At 31.4% G+C, this 19,148-nt stretch overlaps 5 protein-coding genes across 6 annotated transcripts in view; all 5 read left to right on the top strand.

Annotated features, from left to right (window-relative positions):
* LOC126858899 (zinc finger protein 3-like) overlaps window positions 1-11,529 on the top strand; it is a 67,650-nt gene extending 56,121 nt beyond the window's left edge. The window contains exon 5 of the mRNA XM_050609583.1: window positions 10,165-11,529. Coding sequence (XP_050465540.1) covers window positions 10,165-11,245 — 1,081 coding nt within the window. The 3' untranslated portion in view covers window positions 11,246-11,529. The remainder of the gene's footprint in view (window positions 1-10,164) is intronic.
* LOC126858937 (uncharacterized) lies at window positions 499-1,450 on the top strand. Its single transcript, XM_050609676.1, has 2 exons — window positions 499-941; window positions 1,005-1,450. The coding sequence occupies exons 1-2, from the start codon at window positions 920-922 to the stop codon at window positions 1,418-1,420; spliced, it is 438 nt and encodes a 145-aa protein (XP_050465633.1). The 5' UTR covers window positions 499-919; the 3' UTR covers window positions 1,421-1,450.
* LOC126858922 (gastrula zinc finger protein XlCGF7.1-like) lies at window positions 1,762-8,396 on the top strand. 2 transcript variants are annotated; one of them, XR_007688733.1, is made up of 3 exons: window positions 1,762-2,330; window positions 5,129-6,762; window positions 6,943-6,971. XR_007688733.1 is itself a non-coding variant. In XM_050609660.1 (2 exons), exon 2 carries the CDS (start codon window positions 7,001-7,003, stop codon window positions 7,964-7,966), a length of 966 nt encoding a protein of 321 aa, XP_050465617.1. In that variant the 5' UTR covers window positions 6,172-6,762; window positions 6,943-7,000; the 3' UTR covers window positions 7,967-8,396. The 2 variants fall into 2 exon arrangements, 1 of the variants encoding a protein (XP_050465617.1); XM_050609660.1 differs by lacking the exon at window positions 1,762-2,330 and having other exon boundaries at window positions 6,172-6,762; window positions 6,943-8,396.
* A 1,446-nt stretch (window positions 11,530-12,975) lies between the features above and the next one.
* On the top strand, window positions 12,976-13,713 carry LOC126857089 (zinc finger protein 350-like). Its single transcript, XM_050606208.1, has one exon. The coding sequence runs from the start codon at window positions 12,976-12,978 to the stop codon at window positions 13,711-13,713; it is 738 nt and encodes a 245-aa protein (XP_050462165.1).
* Window positions 13,714-15,110: 1,397 nt separating this feature from the next.
* On the top strand, window positions 15,111-18,849 carry LOC126858929 (gastrula zinc finger protein XlCGF67.1-like). The gene is made up of 2 exons (XM_050609665.1): window positions 15,111-16,232; window positions 16,586-18,849. The coding sequence occupies exons 1-2, from the start codon at window positions 15,979-15,981 to the stop codon at window positions 17,100-17,102; spliced, it is 771 nt and encodes a 256-aa protein (XP_050465622.1). The 5' UTR covers window positions 15,111-15,978; the 3' UTR covers window positions 17,103-18,849.
* The last annotated feature ends 299 nt before the right edge of the window (window positions 18,850-19,148 follow it).

Here is a 19,148-nt window from a genome sequence, read left to right as displayed (position 1 = left end):
ATTTTCTAGAATATACATGTATGTATACATTACTATATCGTGATTTATAAATAATAGCGTATTAATAAATAATAAAAATACGCCGAACTATTTTTTCTAAAATAATTGTATTAAATTAAGATAAATAAGATTTGTGGCACAAGTATATAAACTTCTGTTTTAAATAAATATTTTTAATGATATGAGTTTTTGTAATTATCTTAAGATAAATAACATAGTTTTAATTAATACATATAATATTAAGATGACTCTTTTTTGTAACAACCTTGATGCGTTTTTTAAATCATCCTCAAAGATAATTTTACCAACCATTTCCTAAAATTGTACAATACTGAAGTAAGTATATTTTATATTAATCAGTTATGAAGTTTTTGATATAATTTTTTTCTAAAATTTTTACAGGAATATAACTAATACAGATTTTTTGCAAACATATGAAGAAAAATATACCACAATTGCTGGTTCCCTAAAATACAAGAAATGATATGCACAGGAAAATCTAAATAAAAAATAACTTGACACATGAAAAATAAATCAAGAAAGCCACATTCATTGCTGCCGTTTAATGCAATATACATTAAATATATCCAGAAGATCTATTTGAATAAAAGAGAAGTTGAGGAAAAACGCCCTGATTTGTAATGTATCCTTTACTAATTTTGTTAACGCCTTGCAGTTGAGAAATTATATGAAAACCATTTTTATTTTTGTGGACACCGCAAGAAATCTTTCAAGCTAAAAGAAGAACTGTAGAAACAACCAAGGTGCACGCTTCCAAAGACTTGCGACGAGTGCCATCTATAAATGCAAGCGATCGTTATGAGAGCATTATCTGAAGAAGCATATGGAGAATTACGTATGCAAGCGACAAGTGTTTTCAAGTGCACCAAGATGAAGAGCGATTTGTGTGCACGTTGTGATGCACATGCAAAATATTTACGGTATTTCAGTTTGCGGTCTGCGACGTGTGTGGCAAAACTTATTATAATTCATTTACTTTTAAGAAACACCTGAATCAACTTCACAGCGAGGTTTTCTTGCCACATATGTGGAGGAAGTTTGCGAAGGAAGGAGGAATCGCTATATAGAGAGACACTGCAAGCTACAATTGGGAGAGCGCTACAAGCCATGTGTGACCTTCTTGTCGCACATCTTGAAGAGACATGCGACATGTGATCTGCGACAAATTATTCAGAAGCAAAATCCGTGTAAGCAGCATCTGTTTGATACTCAGTACATGCGACATGTGCGGCCAGAGTTTCAGTCAGAAGTCAAGACTGATCATCGGAAGAAACATCATGGACCGCTACTTCTTCTTCTTATGATAACGATTGATCAAGAATCTGTTGAAGACGGAAGCAGAAAAGAAAGTTTAACGAAGTCTAATTTATTTTTGGATTTAAGAAGAATTGTGCGATAGTACAATAGATAATTTGCAAGCAAGAGGAATCGCGGAATTTCCACTTTGTATTAAAGAATTTTTATATTGTAATAAATTAAGTTTTTTCGTCTGAAAAAATATTATATTTTTAATCTCTTATATATTCAGATTGAAGAAATAATTCTTAATTCATGAACGTTTGTAATATGGATGCTGAAAGTTCTTGTTTTAAATTTTCTAAGCTAACTTTCAATCTTTTGAGATATATATAATAATCCCTTAAACAAAATGTTAGCAGTATGACGGTAGATTGGTAGCAGATTTAATCAAAAAAACATTCGCCTTCCCACTCGTTCACTCACACACTTATTCTTACCTTGTAGAGATTCTTCATAAATAAAATAATTAAACAAATAATTATTGCACGGCCGCATATAGCACGAGTTTTTTATCGATTATTTTGTATCGATACTTTTACATTTTTACATTCACGCACTGAATCGATAAATTGATTAACGATTATAACGATTATGACGATCGCGATTATTCACAATGTATTACTACCAATTCACTTAATCACTTGAAAAAACGCGTTATACGTGTACGTATTATTTAACACGGAGAGCGCGCGACGACACAAGCAGATTATTTCGATACTAGAGGTGTTTGCAATCGGCGGCGGGCAGCGCTAGTATCGACATAACTTGCTTGTTGTCGTCGCGCTCTCTCCGTATCAAATAATACGTATAACGCGTTTTTTCAAGTGATTAAGTGAATCGGTAGTGATCTATTGTGAATAAACGCGATCGTTAATCAATTTATCGATTCAGTGCGTGAATATAAAAGTGTAAAAGTATCGATACAAAATAATCGATAAAAAACTCGCGTTATCCGCGACCGTGCAGCAATTATTTGTTTAATTATTTTATTTACGAAGAATCTTTACAAGGTAAGAATAAGTAAGTTAGTGAACGAGTGAGAAGGTGACTGAGTGAGTGAGTAAGAGAGAGAGAGAGAAAGAGAGAGAGAGAGAGAGAGTGAGTGAGTGTTTGTATGTGTATGTGTGTGTAAACGTGTATGTATGTATGTAATACGCGTACACGTTCTCATATATACACACACACTTATCGCGTATTGCAAACAGCTGATCGAGCGCTGTAGCGGGGTGATTTAGAACAATCGTTCGTCTTTAAAGGATCGTATTCTTGAATGATTTCTAAGATCATTTTTCCTTTACGAAAATTTCATCTGAAGCTTAGTTTGTAAGTTATAAATGGAAATAGTGATCGAATTACGGGATGGATACGCTGTAGCGCTCGATCAGCTATAGCGAGCGCCTCGTGTAAACGCTTGCATCGGACGATGAGTTGCGCCGCCCCTGCCTACCATATGTATCCATCCCGTAATTTGCTCACTATTTCCTTTTATAATTAAAAAACTAAGATTCAAATCAAATTTTTGTAAAGGAAAAATCGTCTTAGAATTCATTCAGGAATACAACCGTTTAAGGATACTATACTTGTTTTGATACACTCTGTATATATATATATATATATATATATATATATATATATATATATATATATCACTTCACACATATATAACTTCCGTACAATACATTAATAGCGTGTTCTAGAGCTAAAATGGAGCCAAAAATTTTAGTACAAAAATTTGGAGGCCTCAATAGTTTTTGAGTTATAATCCACACGACACGGATGACTGTTTGCCGGTTGGTAGTCGTTTTTTTCTAGACAACTTAAAATCAATTTTAACTATTATTACCGACTATTTCAAGAATGGGTTTTGTTGACGTTAACTGTTGAATGTAAGTCGACTTAGAGGCAACCACATTTCCAACAAATTAATAGCCGTCTTTCTTATTATATGTCCAATCGAAAATAATATATATTTTATGTAAATAATCAAATTCATTGACCTACTTAAGAAAATATCCCATATAGTCCCACTGAAGTTTTCAGCAACATTGCTCTATCATTGCATCATTGTATATTGCAGTATAATGATGCATAAATATTGCATAAACATTATTTTACAATATAACTTTAATAGTGTTGCAGAAATATTGCAGAGATATTAGTTTACAATATAATTTTAGCAATATTATAGCAACATTCCAAAAACGTTACAAAAATAGTATTCGGTAATCGCTAATTCGTTCGTGTACCGCTATGCGGCACATGTTGCGCTATCTATCCCGCATTTAATTTCTGGTCATGATGATTATATAAAGTTTACAAAGAGCGGCTAGTAAGATCAAAGATATAACAACTATCTTTACTAAATTTAAATTGTATGATATGACCCCAACACAGGGAATTCAGGCAATGGACTGAAATTTGTTTATTAATTTTTATTCTTATATAAAACCAAATATTTGATAATTTTTTTATATGCAAGATACTTCAAACAAACTTTATACGATACTTTTAACAAATAAATTTTGAGATTATAAAATCTATATACATACTAGATCCTGACTTTTATAGGTCTAATTTTTTATTATTATTTTCATATGTCAAAAGGTTATTATATCCATAAATAAAGTGTATTATTGCATATATATTATATTGCTATGTTGCTGAAATATTATATTGCAATATTTCTGTAAGCACACTGTTGCTGCAATATCATAACAACATTGTAGCAATATTTTACAATGTTTTTGCAATATTGCAATTTTATAGAAAAATTTTGTTGCAATGTTGTTACAATTTTGCGGTGCTATATGGGAATTGATCAAGTTTTTGGGAAATGTCACTACCCTAATGAAAATGTAAATTAATATAAATGACGTCAAATTGGCTAAAAGTCGACTTATAATCGCCATAATATTAACTAAAAGTCGACCTACTCGCCAAAATGATGGTCGGCTTTTCGTCATAAAGTCGACTTACGGTCGACTATAGTCAAGACATTTGTCGCCTACTAGTCAACTATAAGTTGGCATTCAGTCTAACTTTGAAGTCGACTTTTGACCTTTTCTGTTGACTGACAGTCGAAACTAATAGTCGATTTTGTGTTGTTTGGCGATTATGTTGAAGCGATTCAAATTTGTGTATTACGCCTTTATGTAGTTTTAATTATTTTATTTTTTTCGAAGCGCGAAAAATAATAATAATAATAAATTATAATAATAATTAAATTCCGTATAAGATTTATAATTTATTAATATTCGCCTATAATGTACGATGTGTAATACATATATACATAAAGGAAATGACTAATAATATCAACTGTGCAATAAAATCAATATCACCTGACTTAAAAAAATCAATAACATATGACAAATCGGTTCGTGTATAAATGTAATTACGGGCATGAGCGTGCGAGTTTTACGATATCATTGACAAACTTTGATCGCTTATAACTCAAAAACTATTGCAGCTTCAAAATTTTTATATTAGAATTTTTGGCTTTATTTTACTTCTAGAATATGCTAATAAAATATTATACGGAAGTTGTGAGACACCCTATGACATCTTGATAATAAAGAAATGCATAATTGAAACAATAAATTTATGAAATTGTTATTCAAAAATCATTAAAAAAATTACATACTCTTGGAAAGCTTTTGCAAAATATTGGGCTTATATTTTTCATTGATTTGACCTACTAAAATGTCTATTATTATAGGCGCAAATCAAATAAATTATTAAAATAAGATAAAACGAGGCATTTTCATCATATTTTTGGACATTTTATGACAAAACTTTTTTTTTGTCGTAGGTTTACTGATTTACTAGAACTCGACGAAATCAAGATCGATGCAATCAAGATTGAAGGAACTCTTCAGGAAGCAGATGCTTTGTTTATGGAAACATCTATGAACGCTGCCAATAAAATTAACAACATAGAAAGTAATAAGAAAAATAAGGACATTGGAACTCCATCATATGATCATTATGCGTGCACTATTTGTACCTTTCCGTGCCAAACGAAAGGGAGTTTAATAAGACACTTGAAACTTCACGAGCATACATGTAGCATCTGCAATGGCATGTTTGAATCATCAAAAAAGCTACAGAGTCACATGGCCATAAATCATGGCGAGGCCAAATACTTGTGTAAACTGTGCAACACCATTTTTTGGACTAAGCCGGACTTGAGAAAACACTTTACTACAAAGCACTTGGATCCTTTTTGCAACACCTGCATTGCTTGTAATCAGGAATTTCAAACAATGTACGCTATTACGAGACATATGCATAGCTCCCACAGTAGTGTCTCTGTAGCATGCACTATCTGCAAATGCGAATTTGGTGGTTTTTCAGCATTGAAATCGCACAATAAACACGTTCATTTGAAATCGGGTTTCCAGTGTGGCATATGCGGGAGACGAGATATCTTCAATGTGGTTGATTTAGAAACACATTTACGCCGACACAGAGACAAACAACGAGTATCAAGCCTGCATGTTTGTACAACGTGCGGACAGTGTTTCAATAAGAAACCTCATTTGTCGGCACACATAATCAAATGTCACGGGAAAACTAATCCTTACGTATGTCCGATTTGTAAAAAGAGTTTCGGAAAACGTTCGAATCAAATACAACATATTCTGACGCACATGCATAATGTATATGCTTGCGACATCTGCGGAGCGAAATTTCCGCGAAGATCTTCTTTGATATGTCATAGAAAAATGCATCCTGGACCGCTTGGGCCATTACCGATTATACCTGTGACAGGCATTGTAAGCAAGTTTGTTAGAGATTATTTGAGCAGTAATAAGAGTTTATCAGATCCTCAATCGTGAATTTGATGATAAAGTCTAAAAAATTAGTGAATAATTTATTTTATCTGCTCTTTCTTTAGAAAATAGGATTTTTATAAAGATAGATTGTTTTTCAGTAAAGTAATTTTTCTATAAGCGTTTTTAATTACGCAGTCGCAACTTGCAGTTATAAAATAAGAGATTTATTGTTCTCCCTTGTGTATACTTTAATACTGCGATTTGATTATATTACGATTATAATACGATTATACTTTCCATTAATGATGTTATAATATAAATATATGTTTTATTTCTAACGAAGAAAAATGATTTAACTCATGTACAGAAAATGTATTTAAAATATATTAATGAAGATAATTAATCAAGATTACGTTTTCCAAATCCTTCGATTAATCTATACCTCAATAATTACACATTGATTTTTGTAGAGAATTTATTTGTTCTTGCCGCGTCAGGTAAGTTACCATTTGCCATTCGCAGAATTAATGATGATACTAATCCCTGCTCTGTTTTAGATGGCCAAAAAATTTTGCTTTACATTGCGATAAGCAACGCTTTAATCAATATATAAAGTTGGTGTCTTTTGTAAATAGCTACAGACTTCTAATCACACTCAGTTAAGAAGGTAACTTAGAAAACAACGTCAATAAAGTGTTTATTAAATCGTCCAGTAATCATTAAATCACTTCCTATCATTTCCTTTTTTATTAACAAACTCTTAATGGTTCGAATTAATAGATTTAAGCAATCAAATTCTCGATTTATAGCCAATAATAACGTACATTTTTATCCTTTTATGTTTTAGAGCGGCAGATCCATTAAACGTTGAATCCATTGTCACCCGAAAACTCGAATGCGAACGAATGAAAAGAAAAAAACCTTTAACAGAAGCTGAAGAGCGAATACCAGAAGGGATAAACGTAAACTTAACGAGAGAATCTAGTCCGCGAATTTTAATCGAAGATAATCGATCGGCCAGAAATAAAGCGACGTGTGTAGAATGCGATCATTGTTGCCGCAAATTCCTGAAGAAGAGCAATCTCGCCGAGCATTTGAAACAGCACAGACACAAATGTGCCGATTGCCCGAAGACTTTCAGTCTTCGACGTTATTTGATCTCTCATATCGAAAGAAATCATCGACAACAAATGTATGAATGCAGCGTGTGCAAATACAAGAGCAATAATAAAGGCACTCTGAAAAATCACTATATCCGATTGCACACGAGCAATTACGATTATGCGTGCGATATTTGTGGCAAGCAATTCAAGATCAAGAAAGCTTTAAATCATCACGTGAAGCAAAATCATAGCGAAGCACCGCCAATCGTGTGCGATGTTTGTGGTCATTTCAGCAAGAATCTCCACGCTCTTAAAGCCCATATGAAATATAGACACTATAAGCCGGAATTTGTTTGCCGGATATGTCGACGGGGCATGACTACACAGGAGAACTTGGAGCAGCATATCATGTGGCATGAAACCAGGGAGAAAGTGCTCTGTCCGACTTGTGGTAAAAGATTCCGAGGTCGCGATCTTGACTCGCACATGAGGGTGCATACCGGAGTAAAGCCATTTCCCTGTCCTGTTTGTGGAAAAACGTTTCGACGACAAACAGCACAAGAGCAACATGTGTTGATTCACACCGGAAAGAGACCTTACATTTGTGATATTTGCGGCCAAGCGTTTGCTCAAAAGCCCGGTCTCATCTGTCACAGGAAGAGACATCCCGGTCCACTGCCTCCATTGCCTGTAGTTTCTATTAAGAGCATTGTCACAGAATTTACGAAAGAGTACACAACAAAGAACGCAGTCATAAAAATAGAATAAGAAGTTTAGGACATATTTTATAGAATATTTTTAGTACATATAACAGGTGAAATTTAGTACATATACACAAAGTGAAACTGACTGCATTTTCTAAACATTGTCATAGCACAAGAGAGAAAATAATTCAAGATTTGACTTAAAAAGATTCCAAGAACCAAACATCTCAGAGAAAATTGCTTTTCCAAAAAATATTTTATTTTTATATAAAAAAGGGAGGTACATATTTCTTTGATATGTTTTGTAGAATATAAATATAATATTATTGTAACTTTTATAAATATTTTTATAAATCTTAACATCTTTACACATTAGTATCTCTTGACATATATATAAACTTTTTTTCACAGAAATGTATTATAGAAATTATATATGTATACAGAGTTTTTTTTCATATCAAGTTTAAAGATTTTTAAAACTTTCCTATTATATTTTGTATTCGTAGTTTGCAATAAATCTACTATATTTATAAATTTTGAATATATTTATTATGGCTTCCTACATATGTGATAATGAAACATATTGAAAAAAAAATTAAAGAACATAACGTTCTTATTTATTTAAGATGGATATTGAGAAGAGAATATCGATATATTTTTTTACTCTATAAACTCGAATTTATTAGTCTTAATATAAAATGATTAATGAAATGAAAACAATATTAGTCATTATTTAGTGTTACTTCTCAGATAGCACACGGAATTCCTATGGACGTCCATTGAACGTTCGAATTCGGACATTGGGATGCCCATAAGATGTCTGAATGAAGTCCGACGGACATCTAATGGACGTCCACAGGACATCTGTTATTCACATCACTTCGGATGTCCGTATAATATCCGAAGAAGGACCTAAAATGGACATCATTTCTAATATGCTATTATTCATAATTACTGCTGAAATAAATATTTAGAAATTCATAAAGAAGAAATTTTTAAGAAAAAACAAATTTTAAATGTAGAATTTTAATTTATATATATATATATATATATATATATATATATATATATATATATTTATTACAAAATATCAATACTTAAATTAAAATTTAATTGTAATTACAGTTTGGACTTATGCATTATATTTATTTAAATAAATATTATATATTTTATTAAATATTTATTAAATATAATATTTTATATTTTATAAATATTATATATTTTATAAATATAATTAATTGCAAATAAATTTTAATATAAAAAATTAAACATTTTATTCGTATAGAAGTTAATTTCTCTTTTGTTCTTAAGAAGACAATAAACGATTTTCATTCTTTCGGACAGAAGTCCGAATAAGATGAAAGTCAGATATTTATCTGCTATCTTCCCGATTTTTAAAAGATTAGTTTGAATTCTTCTGTATGGAAATCGTATTAGAAATTAAACTGAAAGAAATAATTACAATTATGTGTTATTAGCCGCATTTTGCAGACTTTATATATGCTGATGACAGAAACTTGAATGCGGATATAAATAGTGAGTAGCGCGCCGCATAATGGTAAGCGAATAAATTATAATCCGAATACAAGTTCCAAAAGGACTTTATTTGTGCGATTATAAGACATATTCAAAATAACGTCTTGGCTGGTCTAAGAAAAGATGTCTCTTAAAAGTTATATCAATTATTAGCCACTGCCAAAACAAACAAAAAATTGCTTGAAATTTTGACGTCCAAGACCGGACATCCTATGGACGTTCAAATATTGGCTATTGACGGATGTCCCAAATCGGATATACGATGGACGTACATTTCATGTCCATGGACGTGCGGACATAAAATGGACATAAAATGAACGTCCATAAGACGTGCTGGGTTTTTAGAAAATATTTTGATGATAAAATTTTAAATATATATGAATTAATTTTTTTTTATTACTTTATTGAATTTTTTTTAAAATGCCAACTCAAAAATTTTAATTCACTAAAAATTAATTTCAAAGAATTAATCATTTATTTTTTATTAAGAACATTGCATTAAAAAATATTTTACGTTACGTAAATTGTGATATTTACGATTTAATTCAACCAAATAATATTTTTATATTTTTTACATTCTCTTTGTAGATTAAAAATATTTTCGAGTAAAAATACCGGAAAAGATTCGACACATTCTTAATATCTCAAGTAAGTAAGCTTAATATCCAGCGATAGATCATGAATTATTTGTAATAAAATTTAATTCGATCGTAATTTATGTTTTAGCGATTCAAGTATGGATCCTCTGAACATCATGGACATCAATAATTCGGAATATTCGCTTGTCGAAAGCATAGAGTGCACGCCAGAGTATGACTCGTTACCAAATAGGCTCAAACGACACATTATCAGAAAAAGAAAGATGCCGAAAGAGGAGAATCATTGTACGAAGAAAGATTCAAAAAAACAAAAACACGATCAGAATAAAATTGATAAGAGGAAACCCGAGTTATTTTTGGAATGTGCCACATGTGGTAAACGTTTCAGCGGTAAACCTATTATGATAAAACACATGAAACAGCATAAGTATCAGTGCCAAACCTGTTGTCAGAGTTTTAGTTTGAAGCGTGACATGAAGCGTCATATCGAAAAGGTTCATGGACCTCTACTCTATCCCTGTAGCATTTGCGAATATAAGAGCAACAATAAATGCACCTTAAAGGATCACTTTATACGAAAGCACACCAATAGTTTCCAGTATACTTGCAAAGATTGCAAGAAGCAGTTCAAGATCAAGAACGATTTGAAACAACATATGAATCAAGTACATAGTGGCGCACCGCCTATCATTTGTAGTATCTGCGGACATGCATGTAAAAACGTACCTGCCATTAAAGCACACATGAAGTATCGACATTACAAGCCAGCTTACGAGTGCAAGATATGCAAACGCGGTCTGACCACTCAAGAGAATCTAGAACAGCATCTAATCTGGCACGAACGGAAGGAGAAAGTCATCTGTCCCACTTGCGGCAAGACTTTTGGTCAGAAGAGAGATTTGGATCTTCATTTGAGGATCCATCAAGGTATCCGACCATTTTCCTGTCCAGTCTGCAGCAAGACTTTTCCTAGAAAAACCGCGCAAGAGCAGCACATATTGATTCACACCGGCAAGAGACCATATATTTGCGATATCTGTGGCCAAACTTTTGCACAGAAGCCAGGCCTCATTTGCCATAGGAAGCGTCATCCTGGACCACTTCCGCCATTACCTGTAGTATCTATTAAAAAAATAATTATGGATTTCACACAAGAATTGGGAGTTCCTCTTACGCAACAACAAGATAAAATAACGTTAGATAGCTAAATGTCAATTCGAAGATTGTTTCGCTGCATCGATGACAATTTTCCGTCTGAGATTAATTAAATTTATTTAGATTAGTTTAAGAATGGTCTTGTATACATGAATACATGACATCAATTATTATCAATTATCAGACAACGATCGTGAATTTCAAAAATATATGTTTTTCTGAAATTAAAAATTTGTCTGAAAAAAATACAATTTCTTGAAAAACGGACCTTTCAAGATTAGTTTGAAATACAAAATTTGTATCTCAAATAATAGATGAGTTAATCCATGCTACACATTCTAAATATTATGTTTTTCAGTTTTAAATTTTAAGTTTAAATTTTATTATTTACATAGCGTTCGTCTTTGTCGTTTCAGTGAGCTTGAATATTTGTTTTCAATATATAATTAAATATATTATTAAACTGACATGTGGTTTATTGCAAAAAAATGAGATTTTAAACTGCAGTAAAAAATTTTTGCAAATTATAATTATATATAACTATTTGTTATATAAATCATAATTCTGTATATCTCATACACACATACATACACATGTATATATACAATTATATGTATATAATTTTTTAACAACGAAACTGCGGAAAATATTCAAAAATTTTTACACAAAGATGCTATATAAACATATATTAAATTTTGAAAATTGTATATTCTTTCTCTCTATTCACTATGGAATGCACATAAATGACTATATTTATGGCGTTTAAATAATAAAAAACATTGTCTAGTTATTTTGATATTGTATTTGATATTGTGTTCTTCTAAAATATTAAAATAAATAAATAAATAAATAAATAAATAAATATATATATATATATATATATATATATATATATATATTTATATACAGGGAGTCCGGCGTCAATTGCACCCGTCGTGTGCAGGTAGAGCAGGTAAAATTGAAGAGAAAAGTTCTGTACCATTTTTTCTATAATGCTTAGTAAAAGAGTTATTATTGAGTAAAGTCTGGCCTACCACCGCCGAATTTCAGTCGGGTGCGCGCGCGCGTTGTGTGTGTGCGTGCGCGTGCCCGTGACGTGTGTGTGTGGTGTGTGTACAGAATGAGTCATTACACACACACGCGCGCGCGCACACACACACACACACATGTATGTATGTATGTATGTATGTATGTATATATATATTCTCATATGTATATATATTCTCATTGTATCGAACAGTTATAAAAAAGATTTAAAATAATTATGCTTTACAAGTTTATGTATTTTATATATTAGTATCAATACTTATATATTAATATTTCTTATATATAATCATATTATCAATTTGTTGAAGACAACTAATATATATAATAAAAATAATAATATAATAAAAAAGGATAGATAATTCGAAATGAAAAATTAAAAATAAATTAGTGAGGATTTTTATGCGTACAAGTATATTTTAAACATATAGCACTTTAGAAGAAAAATATTAGTAGAAAAATATTTTCTACTTAATTTTTTATTTAAATTTTGCAAGATTTTATCGCGAGACACATACCTCTCATTACCCTTCGTTATTTCAGGCAACGAAGGGGTAAATTGCGCGCCGTGCATCAATGTGTCAAGTGCGGAGCTTGCTTTCGTCATACGCGAAAACTCGTGGAGCATCTGAAGAACCTACACAATATCGATCGGGCTTTCAGCTGTGACGAATGCGACAAGACTTTTCGCAGCCCGATGAACATAGCTCGCCACAAATTGATCCATACCGGGTTGAAGATGTTTATCTGCGATCTCTGTGACTATAGCACTAATCAAAAGTCCAATTTGGAATGCCATCGTCGCCGACACGCGAAGGATTATAGTTTCAAATGCGAAATGTGTGATAAGGGTTTCTTCCACAAGACCGAATATCTGGAGCACCAAAACGCGCATACAAATAAGAATCTGTATCGCTGCGAGCACTGTTGCAAGTACTACTTCTACAAGAAGAATCTATCAGTGCATCTAGTAACGCATCACACGAGCAAACAAACCGGCGTGCTCGCGAAAAACGCGAAGACGAGGCACGTGTGCAAATTCTGTGCGGAAAGATTCGTTTATAAGAAACTGCTGAAGAGACACATGAAAAATCAGCACGGATTCACGGAACACGCTCCGACGAAACATCTATGCGATCTGTGCGGCGCGGAATTGTCGTCGATGAGACGATTAACGGTGCACAAACGTAATCATATGGGCGAGAAAATCTTCGAATGCGATACGTGCGACAAGAAATTTACTAGCAAGGAGAACTTGAGTATCCACAAACGAACGCACACAGGCGACAAACCGCACGTGTGTCCGCAGTGTGGTAGAAGTTTCACGCAAAGGACGTCATTGGTCTTACATTTACGATATCATTCGGGTGAGAGGCCTTATCAGTGCTCGGATTGCAGCAAGAGTTTTGTGTCCAACACTTTGCTCAAGAGGCATCGCAAAATACACGAGAAAACTGTGCAACCGAAGATAAAATGAAGCATTCAACTGATATTTATATTATTTCAGATTGATTTATCGACTGTGATTGTAATACTTTGTAATAAAACAAAGTGTAAATGAGAAATGATTTTAATTATGATCCAAGTCGCGATCTCGCGTAAATTAATTAACAATTCTTTTCAGCTGCGAAAACGCATTTACTAAAGCATCGACTTTATCTTAAGTAACTGAAATAAAAAAATAAGTGAATGTTAGTAGAACTGCAGTTACATATCTTATGATGCTTTATGTAAATGTGTATCTACCTTGATTCTTACAGCCCATGGACAAATAATCATGGTTTGCAAATGAAGAATGAGGACCTGCCTGATCTTGGACAGAAGTGAGTTACATATGATTTTTATTTTTTGTTTTTTATTTTTATCTTACATGTTTAGAATATAGAAAACGATTTACATGAAATAATTATAGAAACTGAAATTTACCTTGAAGTTCTATTTATTATTAAACTCTTCTGTATAACTTCGATCATATAAAATATGGGAAATCATAATAGATTTATTTTTGTATAAAATTTTATAAATTAATTATTCTTTAATATTTTAAATCAATCTTTTCTTCATTTATTTTTTAAATCGAAAATACAATTATACCAAGCAATTAAGTTTAAATATTTAAGATATAAAAAGGTAAGATTATCCATCATAATAAATATTTTTTTAAAGTCTTATTAGCAACTAAAAAATCTAATTTTAATAAAAATCTTGTTAGATATTTATTGAATAATTTGTAGCAGCTCTATGTAATTACGCCTACAACTATGCTATATTTCCATGTTTTATAATACACTACTTAAAAGCAAATAGAGAACACTTTTCATACTCTAAAAATTGGGTTATATTCAAATCGTTGAAACTCGACGAAAAATCATTGTAGGCACAAAATTAAAAAAGCATTTTAAAGCTTCAAGTTTTAACTTTAACGCTATCGATGATTTAAAAAATTTTTTTATTTTTCTTGTTCTATGTTTTTAAAAAAGCTTATTGTTTTGTTCCTTAAAATTACGTATTTTAAATATTCTGCAGTTCGATAAAAAAATTTCTCTCAAAAAATTCAATTCCATAAACTATAACATTTTGCCTGACAAAACACTTTTTTTTTAAGTTTTTCTACGATTTTTTTTGACCGAGTTACACGATTTTAAAACTAAACCTGTATTTTTTAGAAATGATGTTGATACGTGGTGAAAAATTATCAGATATAAAATCAAAAAAGCATTTTAAAGCTTGAAATTTCGGGATCGTCCCGTTTGCGCACATTACGGATCGGACACGACAAAATTTCTCGATCGGACACAGACCCCATCGGACATAGTCCCGATCGGACACAGGCTCGATCGGACACAGATCCAATCGGACACAGTTCCGATTGGATCTATGTTCGATCGAGCCTGTGTCCGATCGGGACTGTGTTCGATCGGGTCTGTGTCCGATCTATAATGTGCGCAATCGAGACTTTCTCAAAATTTCAACTTTAATGTGCTATCGTTGATTATACAAAATTTTATTATTTTCTCATTTTTTAAAAATGCGGGTTTAGCTTTAAACTCATGTAATTCGGTCAAAAAAATTAATGGAAAATTTTTAGAAAAGCATTTTGTAGGCAAGTTATTGTAATTTATGGAACTTGAGTTGATTTTTTTGAGAGAATTTTTTTTATCGAGCCGCAGAATATTAAAGATACATAATTTTAAGGAAAACAATGAGTTCTTTTTTAAACATAAAACAAGTAAGATAAAAAAATTAAAAGAAATCATCAGTAGTGTGTTAAAGTTAAAATTTCAAGCTTTAAAATGCATTTTTAATTTTGTGTCTATGATGATTTTTTGTCGAGTTTCAGTGATTTGAAAACAGCTCTATTTTTAGGGCTATAAAAAGTGTTCTCTATTTTCTTTCAAATAATGTATATTGTAGGCAGTAATTTTTGTTTTTGCTTTTTTTTAAACATATTTAACAGTATAATCTCTGAATGCATTTTAAATTAAGTAAGTTAATTGATAAAAGTAGTTTACATAATTATAGTTTAGTAATTAGTTTACATAATTTACTGATTAATCACTAAAAAGAGATAGTCCGGAAACGCTTGAATGGTTACAGATTCGAAGGTAGTGAAAAAATTTGCGAGCTGTGTCGAGAGAAATTTCACTTCGTTACTAGATTAGTCGCTCATCTGAGAATAGCGCACGGCATTCATCGACCCTTCAAATGCGTCACCTGTGGCAAGAATTATCCTCAGCAATTCATGCTTAACGCCCATGTAAAGAAATCGCACATGCTCAAAACGGTGCCGTGCAACGATTGCAATTTCATAGGTGTCAACGCGACCGACGTGGAGAGGCACAGGAAACGACATCATCGAGCCTCGAAATTCATGTGCGAAATTTGCAACGAAAATTTCATCGACAAAGATGCTCTGATCGTGCACACGTCGATGCACAACTTTATGCAGTATCAACAATGCAGCGCGTGTGGTAGCATCTTTAATAACGTGTATAGGTATGTCTTTCTGATCGCGCTTGTCAATTAAACAGCAAACTTTTACATTTGAATTTATTGCTGGCATTTTTTTCATATACATATAATTCGGATTTTCTAAATTTTTAAAAAGATTTCTCAAGTGTTCAGATATATTCATATCTCAAAATATCTCTCTTAGTTTCTTAGATTTTTATTGTGCTATTAAAATAAAATGCACAACAACTTATATATATATTCTCGATCTGCTTTAAAGAAAAAAGTGTTCTCTTTGATTAAAAATAGTACTGTCGATACTTTAAATCACAATTAATTTTGTAATATAAAGATAATGTCGAGCAATGCAAATTATAAAAAGTAAAAACATTACATAGTTTGAAGGAGCATAATCGTCTACATCACTGCGATTCTGCGATCATGTCGGATGAAAGGATCGAGGAATCTATCGAGAACGGATTCGAACACAAATGTGACGTTTGCGACAAGGTCTATAAATATAAGTCGATGCTGAAGCAGCACAAGATCAAAGCCCATGGGAATCCGTTTTCCTACGAGAGACGTAGATATCTTTGCGCACAGTGTGGCAAAGAGCTGAAGACCGCGAAGGGTCTCGAAATTCATCACAGATCGCACACAGGCGAAAAGCCGTACACCTGCGAAGTGTGCGGCAAATGTTTCGCTTGCGAGACTCTGCTGAGGACTCACAAAGTCATTCATACCGGAGAACGAAAGTATTCGTGCGACCAATGCGGCAAGTCTTTCACACAGAGGTCCACGTTGGTTGTTCACAAACGATATCATACGGGCGAACGACCGTATATTTGTCCTCAATGCAATAAGGGTTTCATCACACGAACTGTTCTTAATACTCATATGAAATCTTGTCGTTAGAAGACTTGTACTTATGAGATTGATAATCCTTGACGTAGAAATCTAGACAACACAAACCTTTGAATAACATCATATGAATATTTAAAGGCGCGTTCTAATATTTCAAAGATTTTTTTGCGTTGTCCAGGTGAGACTAATAAATAAAGGATGAGTGGCGAAAGTCTTAATCGATCCCAGTTATTTTTGTTATAAATTGATAATATTATTAATATATTAATAAATGTATAAATTGTATTGAAATATTTATTTACAGCAATAAAAGCATGATTTAGGCATTTTTTATTCTTCATAATTATTTAAACAAGACTATATTAGTGGAATATTATTGATACATGAATAAAAAGAAATTATTTAAATAATGATGTTCAAATAAATAAAATAATATGTCTGTTTAAATAAAACATGAAACAGACAGTGCTAAATCATCTTATGCTGTAAATGGGACAAATTTTGTTTAAATTTATTTTTTACTCATTGTAAAATCCATTGTATTAATATCAATTTGACATATGTTGTGTCGTGCAGTCATACACTATATGTGTAAAAATCACTGGGGTACATAAATGCATGCTTTATGAAAAAACTGCAATCGAAAGCTAAAAAATATGATTTTTGACAGTCAACTCTAAATTTTGGACATATTGTACTATTATCAATTTTATGTATATGTATCTTACGTAATCATACATTATATGTGAAAAAAATGTGATCAAATGCTGAAAAATTTGACTTTTCGTGATTTTTGACGGTCAGATTTAAATTCAGAATGTATTTCTTAATGAATGATATCGAAATAAAAAAATATTTTTATATTTCCTAAGACTCCATATCTTTTTTATATTTACTAAAATATAAAAGAAAATCTTCTTCGCACATTTAAGAAAGAGCGATATTTAGGGAACGATTTAGAACCTTATTTATCCACCTATCTTTCATATGTGAATAAATCTGATATACAAGGTGAGGCATCTAAAACAGGCCACCCGAATAACTCCCACAGTTTTGGAGATAGGAGAAAATATTTGAAATAAAAGTTGTATGATATCAAGGGGGAAATCTTGTGGAGGAATATTTACAAAATATTTTATAGTTTATGTAAAATTATATCAAAATAAAGTACGAAATATTTCGTGAATTATTTATTTTTTAGCCAGCTTACCTTTATCACTTTTTGTGCCATATATTGCGAGGAATCGATTCGTAGAAAAAAAATTAGGATGGTTCTATTAAAAAAATGAAGAGGACTTTCAAATCTCCTAAGCACCTCCACCTAAAAAAAAATGTTTACTTCCACAAGATTCTCCACAAGATTTTCATTTCATTTCATCACATTTTCTCCTATCTCCAAAAACTGTAAGTTATTCGGGTGGCCTGTTTTAAATGCCTCACCCTGTATATAATTAAAAATATAGGATAATTTTTACCTCAATGATAGATAAATTTATCTCTTGTGATTTTAGTAACATAAGTTTATAACATAAGACAGTCCGTGGCACTGATAATATCCCAAGTAGAACACAAAAGTCATAATGATATCATTAGGATATCATCATTTATTTGTCTCTTAAAAGTTACTGATAATAAATCATGTAAAAATGATCTCAAAATGAAAACAGAAAAGCATTGTTATGTCAAGAATTTATCATAAAATCATCATAAAAAGTGTATTGATTGATCGTCGTAATAATTTTTTTTAAATTGACTTCTACTTGATGTCATCATGATCTTATTATGATTTTGTGTTCTACTTGGGATGTAGTAGTATACTTACTGTTAATTACGTAATATACACAATGACGCATTTATATTATTATATTATTTTATATTTATTTTATTAAATTATATAAAACGAATAATAAATAATATTATAGTGTAAAAATAGCTTTTTTATATAGATCGTTTGATTTATAAAATAAAACTTACAATCTTTTATTATATATTTTTTTATACGTATATAGGTATATAATTTAGAGTTAATTTTTATATATTTTTATATATTTTTTATAACAAAATATTTTTATTTGTGACATGATGACTGTTTGTATT

The sequence above is a fragment of the Cataglyphis hispanica genome, chromosome 2, assembly GCF_021464435.1.
Source record: "Cataglyphis hispanica isolate Lineage 1 chromosome 2, ULB_Chis1_1.0, whole genome shotgun sequence".
Taxonomy (NCBI): Eukaryota; Metazoa; Arthropoda; class Insecta; order Hymenoptera; family Formicidae; genus Cataglyphis; species Cataglyphis hispanica.
The sequence above is the reverse complement of the archived record's forward strand: the minus strand, read 5'-3'. Positions and strand labels throughout refer to the sequence as shown.

What these genes read in the sequence shown, in the direction of transcription:
- LOC126858937 (XM_050609676.1), top strand. Translation starts at nt 920, where the DNA reads ATGCACATGCAAAATATTTACG. An exon ending in GCACATGCAAAATATTTACG is followed by an intron (nt 942 to 1,004) that starts GTATTTCAGTTT and finishes TTTACTTTTAAG; the next exon opens with AAACACCTGAATCAACTTCA.
- LOC126858922 (XM_050609660.1), top strand. Translation starts at nt 7,001, where the DNA reads ATGAAAAGAAAAAAACCTTTAACAGAAGCTGAAGAGCGAATACCAGAA.
- LOC126857089 (XM_050606208.1), top strand. Translation starts at nt 12,976, where the DNA reads ATGTTTATCTGCGATCTCTGTGACTATAGCACTAATCAAAAGTCCAAT.
- LOC126858929 (XM_050609665.1), top strand. Translation starts at nt 15,979, where the DNA reads ATGCTTAACGCCCATGTAAAGAAATCGCACATGCTCAAAACGGTGCCG. An exon ending in ATCTTTAATAACGTGTATAG is followed by an intron (nt 16,233 to 16,585) that starts GTATGTCTTTCT and finishes AACATTACATAG; the next exon opens with TTTGAAGGAGCATAATCGTC.